At 63.6% G+C, this 5,657-nt stretch overlaps 2 protein-coding genes across 2 annotated transcripts; one reads left to right on the top strand and one right to left on the bottom strand.

The window, feature by feature from the left end:
- Positions 1 to 1,894: 1,894 nt before the first annotated feature.
- EMIHUDRAFT_235547 (hypothetical protein) lies at positions 1,895 to 2,571 on the top strand (the record flags this gene model as incomplete). Its single annotated transcript, XM_005779934.1, has 2 exons — positions 1,895 to 2,176; positions 2,344 to 2,571. The coding sequence occupies 2 exons, from the start codon at positions 1,895 to 1,897 to the stop codon at positions 2,569 to 2,571; spliced, it is 510 nt and encodes a 169-aa protein (XP_005779991.1).
- A 2,543-nt stretch (positions 2,572 to 5,114) lies between these two features.
- On the bottom strand, positions 5,115 to 5,627 carry EMIHUDRAFT_314972 (hypothetical protein; the record flags this gene model as incomplete). The annotated part of the gene is made up of 2 exons (XM_005779933.1): positions 5,115 to 5,402; positions 5,487 to 5,627. 2 exons carry the CDS (start codon positions 5,625 to 5,627, stop codon positions 5,115 to 5,117), a joined length of 429 nt encoding a protein of 142 aa, XP_005779990.1.
- Between the last annotated feature and the right edge of the window lie 30 nt (positions 5,628 to 5,657).

Raw genomic sequence — 5,657 nt, 5'->3', positions numbered from 1 at the left:
CTCCCTCTCCCTCTCCTCCCACCGGGCCTCCCTCTCCCCCTCCTCCCGCCAAGCACCGACAGTCTCGAGGGGCCAGCCGCTGGGGGAACCACCTCCGAGGGGGGGGGGGGTGGACGTACGCCGGCGGCATGAGGGCTTCAGCCACGCAGCTACCAAGGGAACGCGACCCACACAAAGCACCAAAGTTAGGCATACCCCCCGGCGCAGTGTCCCCCGCTATGTGTCGCCGTTTGTCGGGGCACGCTATCCACCTATCCTGAGTGTGCAGTCAGGGCAAGTGGGGGCGGGGCGGACAGCCCAGGAGCGTGCTCCTGGGACCTCTCTTCCCAGTCCGGGGGTGCGTCGAACCTTCCATCACCCGGGAACGTCCGGGTGTTGGAAGTAAGGATATATTACTTTTTTTTCCCATGTTGCCGACGCGGCGCCGGAGTGGCCGGCGCTGCTCGCCGCGACCACGACGGCTACTCCGATGCTCCGGGCCTACCCGTCCTACCCGACGGTGGCACTCTTCCACGTCTCGCTCATCACGCTGAGAAAAATTCTGAGACGCGCAGCAAAAAAAGTCGCAGATCCCGATCATCCGGCCCGCTGGGTGCGCTCCTCAGCTCCCCGGCCCTGGATGTGAGGCTGATGACTGCACTCCAAGTGCTCCAAGTCGCCGACGACTCTCGGTACGCGTGACTCCTCGCGTGTCGCGCATCATTCTCACCCATCCATAAACTCACTTTGGCCTCACTAAAGCGAGGTCTGAATCCTTAATCCTCAGATTTTAGATTAGGACGCTGTGGGCCCTCTACCGCAGTGCGGAAACGGGCGGGGCTCCGGCGCTCAGACAGAGTCGCTCAGAGCACCGACGTCCCGAATGATTACGGTTGATTAGAGGGCAGATTTGGAGAGATCTCGAGGAGTACATACAGATAGACCCTCTAATCATAAGAAAACTCTAACCTGATCGGTCGTACTGACCGCCGACAGATCACTCCAGACAGCAGACAGGCCGACGAGCGACGTCTCTCGTCTGCACGCGGCCGGCCCGGCGAGAGGCTTGACACGATCCGACGCTGCGACCCTGACGCTGCTGCTCTAGCTATCAGCCATGCACTGCTGACTGCTGCCACAATGTGCGACCTGTGCTGGCCCACTTGGCGGCCTTCACGGTCAGTGGTGAGGCGCAGTTCAGAGCTGTCGATGGCGCGATGCCGCACTGGTCCCACATTGGTAACACGATACCACCACGTTTGCCGGTCCAAGAGAGAGGCACCGGCGCTGTCCTGAGAAGTGCGTGGTCCCTCTTGACTGCCCATGCGCGCGAGGCTGTGTAGGCATAGCCTCGAGAGTGCCAGCAGCCAATCTGAGGCAGTTTGTGACGCGCATTGGCCATTGCGTCAGAAGCGTGCACGCAGCTGGAAGGACACCTTCCTACTGGCCGTACGATCAGGTCGTCACTGAATGCTTGAAACTAAGGCCGCGAGCTATGCAGGTGGTCAATTGTGCATCATGGCACGGTCAGCAGCGCCGACAGGCTGTCGCAAGGCGTGATAGCATGGCCACAAGCTACGCCGAAATTCCCATTTGTCATGGAAACAAAGTAAAAATAACGCAAAAAAGAAAAATCCGAAAAAATCGGCGACAGCGGCGGGCCATGGGACCCCATCTCCCCCCCGCGTGGACACCCTCTGGGGCCCCCGCGCCCCCCCAGAGGCTGCAGGCGCCGGTGTCGTGCGAGGGAGTTTCGTTCTCAAAATTCTTTTCCGTGCGCGCCAGTCCCGTGCCCTGTGTCGGAAGGCTTTAAAATTCTTTTCGAGGAAGCCGTGACATCGGCGTGCTACTGACTGAGGACAGTGAGGCCACCACGCATCCCTCGCTGCCGCCACACGCTGTACAGTTGACGGATATGGGCCTGATCGATATTGCAGCGACGAAAGCTGCAAACGAGTGGCTCTTTTGCAGCGTGCCATCGTGCTGCTCTTCGGGAGGCTGCGCGAGCACGATCCGGTCTACCGCCCACAACAACGGAATCATCATCGGCATCCAGTTGGGCGAGCAAGACGCCAACGAATATTGCTGCATCTCCCTACGCTGCTGCTTGGGCGCCAAGTACACGCCATCCGGCGTTGACCAACTCCCTCTCTTTCCGACCTCGCTTAGCGGGCCGGCTGACGACTTGCTCTGCCAAGTCTCGACCCCATGCGTGCAGGCGCACCGCCTACATTAATTACTGGCCGGCCACCTGACGGCTACACTGCCGTCTCTCCTTCACGCTTCCTCAGAAGCCGTTTTTTTCACCACAGGAGCAGTCACACCACTCCCCCTCCGTCCCCACCCCACAACCCCGCCCCCTAGGTCGGTCTCCGCAACGAGATCCGTTCGGAGCACCTCTGCGCCGCGAACTCGAACCTCTGCTGCATCCACATGATGGTTGACCTGCCAGAGGCGGGAAGCGATGTGCCGGGCCACTTGTGCGCCGTCGCCGGACTCCGTCTCGACCCCAAGCCGGTTATGCTCGCGTCGCCGTACCCGCCAGAGGCGCAGTCGATCTTGAGGTCGTCCTCGCGCCCTTTCGCTAGCTGAGCGGGGCCCGGGCGCCCAGCGGTGGCCCGCAGTGGCGGGCGCCGCGCCTTGGATCCACCGAGGGGGGCTGAGGTGTGAAGAGGCTCGTCGGCGGTGGGGTGGGAGAGCGGAAACCTCTAGAGACGCGGGCCTCCATGTCCATCTGCGCTGCCGCGGGGGGGGCGCACCGTGGCCGGTACTAGTGAGTAGGTGTACGTGGGGCTAGATGTGGGGCAATGTGCGCTTCTATAGCGCCCACAGAGAGCGCGTGGCGCCCCCGCCCTCCGGCTCGTTTGGGATTTCCGCCTAGACAAACGGGGAGCTCCGGCTCCGTTAGTCTCCGTTAGCACCGACTTCCCGAATGATTACGGTTGATTAGAGGGCAGATTTGGAGAGATCTCGAGGAGTACATACAGATAGACCCTCCAACCATCAGAAAACTCCGACCTGATCGGTCGTACTGACCGCCGACAGATCACTCCAGACGTGCGCAGACAGCAGGACAGGCGTCAGGCCCGAGGCCGACGAGCGACGTCTGCACGCGGCCGGCCGGGCGAGAGGCTTGACACGATCCGACCCTGCGACCCTGACGCTGCTGCTCTAGCTATCAGCCATGCACTGCTGACTGCTGCCACAATGTGCGACCTGTGCTGGCCCACTTGGCGGCCTTCCCGGTCAGTGGTGAGGCGCAGTTCAGAGCTGTCGATGGCGCGATGCCGCACTGGTCCCACATTGGTAACACGAGACCACCACGTTTGCCGGTCCAAGAGAGAGGCACTGGTGCTGTCCTGAGAAGGTGCGTGGTCCCTCATGACTGCCCACATGCGCGCGAGGCTGTGTAGGCAACATAGCCTCCTCGAGAGTGCCAGCAGCCAATCTGAGGCAGTTTGTGACGCGCATTGGCCATTGCGTCAGAAGCGTGCACGCAGCTGGAAGGACACCTTCCTACTGGCCGTACGATCAGGTCGTCACTGAATGCTTGATACTAAGGCCGCGAGCTATGCAGCAGGTGATAGCAGGTGATCAATTGTGCATCATGGCACGGTCAGCAGCGCCGACACGCGACAGGCTGTCGCAAGGCGTGATAGCATGGCCCCGCAAGCCGCATGGCCGCAAGTACCGACTAGGACTACCGTGTAGTACGTCGAATTCCCATGAAAACAAGTGAAAAATGGCAGAGGCACAAAAAATCGAAAAAATCGGCGCCTGCGGCGGGCCTACTGCCACACATACGTACCCCACCACCGAAAGAAGGATCAGGTACAGGTTCAGCGGCTGTTCACACTTCAGGATCACATGCATCATCGCAGATACAAAGACGTGAGGACAAAGAAGTTGCGGCCCCGTCTCTCCTCACAGGGCGGAGGAGCCAGTGAATGCTGTCCGACGATCACACTAGAGGCTCCCCTTCCCTCCCCGTGCCCCCGTCCACACGTCACAGACCGTCTCTCCTCTCCGCATGCCTCGAAGTGCGTCCGTCGACCGATGCGTTCTCACGCCAAACCGAGCTTGACCAGCTCGGCCTGGTTGCGGCGGATGTTGCGCTTGCGCTCCCTCTCGATGTCGGCCTCGTCCTCGTCCTCGTCCTCCTCCTCCGCGGCGGCGGCGCGCCTCGGCCTACTCGCCGGGGGATGAGCGCGTCGAAGGAGCGCCGCAGCAGCAGCAAGCGCTCGGTAGTACGCGGAGACGTCCGCCCGCGACTGCGCCCCGCCGCCCGCCCCCCGCACCGCGCGGGACCCCTTGCTCAGGCTCGCCTCGTGCGCCTCCCTCGCCGCGTGCAGCGCGTCCGCCCGCGCCTCCTTGCCCAGCTTGCCCTTCCGCAGGTCCCGCCGCTCTGCGACCGCAGCACGCAAAGCCGCCTGCGACGGCACGCGGCGCTGATCAGCGCAGAAGGGGCTGTGCAGCACTCGCCGGCGCGATTAAGGGCAGGCCTCGGGAGACGTGTCCTCTGGAGGGACGCACTCGGGCTGCTCCTCGGCCGGCACCACGCGCCGGCGCGGCTCCTCCTCCTCCTCCGACTCGCCATCCCAGTCGCTGTCGTCGCCCTCGGAGGAGGACCCGCCATCCGAGGCGCCGCTCTCGACATAGCTGTCGTCGCCGTCGCTGTCGCCGCCACGCGAGGGCTTCGCCTTGCCGCCCGCCGCAGTGGCCCGCCGCTTGGGCCGTGGCTGTTCGTCACTGTCCGAGTCGTCGGCCTCAGAGGAGAGGAACTGATCCTTGAGTGTCGCCGCAAAGCGATTCGCAGATCGCTTGGCAGCGGCGCGCGGCGGTCTCGACGAGGACATGCGGCGGTGCCCGGGCGGTCGAGAGGCCATGGCCAGCGGTATCGATGAGTGGGCCGGTGAGCGCGGACTGTGCCCGACTTTTTCTTTTTCACTTTGGGGAGACGACGATTCCTCGCAATCGGCCCGCGTTCCCTTTTTGTGGAGTGGTATGAGCGAGAAATGCATAATCACAAGAGCTCGCACACCATCATACAAGCGGCGGGAGCGCGGTGGCAGGCCGCGCACATGATCCCAACCGGGCGACCCGATGGTACACAAAACGGGGACAGGCAAGGACGCTCACACCTGGTCCTCCAGGTAGTCGCTCAGCTTCTGCGCGCAGCCGGGCGAGCGCAGTTTCTGCAGCGCCTTGGTCTCGATCTGGCGCACGCGCTCGCGCGTCACCTGCAGCCCCCTCCCGATCTCCTCGAGCGTGCGGGCGCGCCCGTCGTCAAATCCGTACCTCATCCGGAGGACGGAGGCCTCCCGCTCGGTGAGCTTGGAGCGGAGCAGCTCGGCGAGGTCGTCGCGCATCATCGTCCGCTCCTGCACCGCCTCCGGCTGCGGCTTGACGTCGGCCAGCCGCGACTGCAGCGTCGCCCCCGCGCTCGCGCCCGCCTTGTGCCCCCCCTTGACGCCCGAGAGCTCGGTCTCGAAGGAGACGGTGGTGACGGCGGCGTTGCAGTCGATCTGGCGCAGCTTGGCCTCGGTGATGCCCATCCGCGTCGCCAGCTCCGTCTCGGTCGGCAGCCTCCCGTGCGTCGCCTGGAACTCTCTCCGGTGCTTGCGGAACGCATTCATCAGGTCGTGCATGTGCACGGGCACGCGGATGGTGCGGCTCTG

Source organism: Emiliania huxleyi (genome assembly GCF_000372725.1).
Source record: "Emiliania huxleyi CCMP1516 unplaced genomic scaffold EMIHUscaffold_222, whole genome shotgun sequence".
Taxonomy (NCBI): domain Eukaryota; phylum Haptophyta; order Isochrysidales; family Noelaerhabdaceae; genus Emiliania; species Emiliania huxleyi.
The sequence above is the reverse complement of the archived record's forward strand: the minus strand, read 5'-3'. Positions and strand labels throughout refer to the sequence as shown.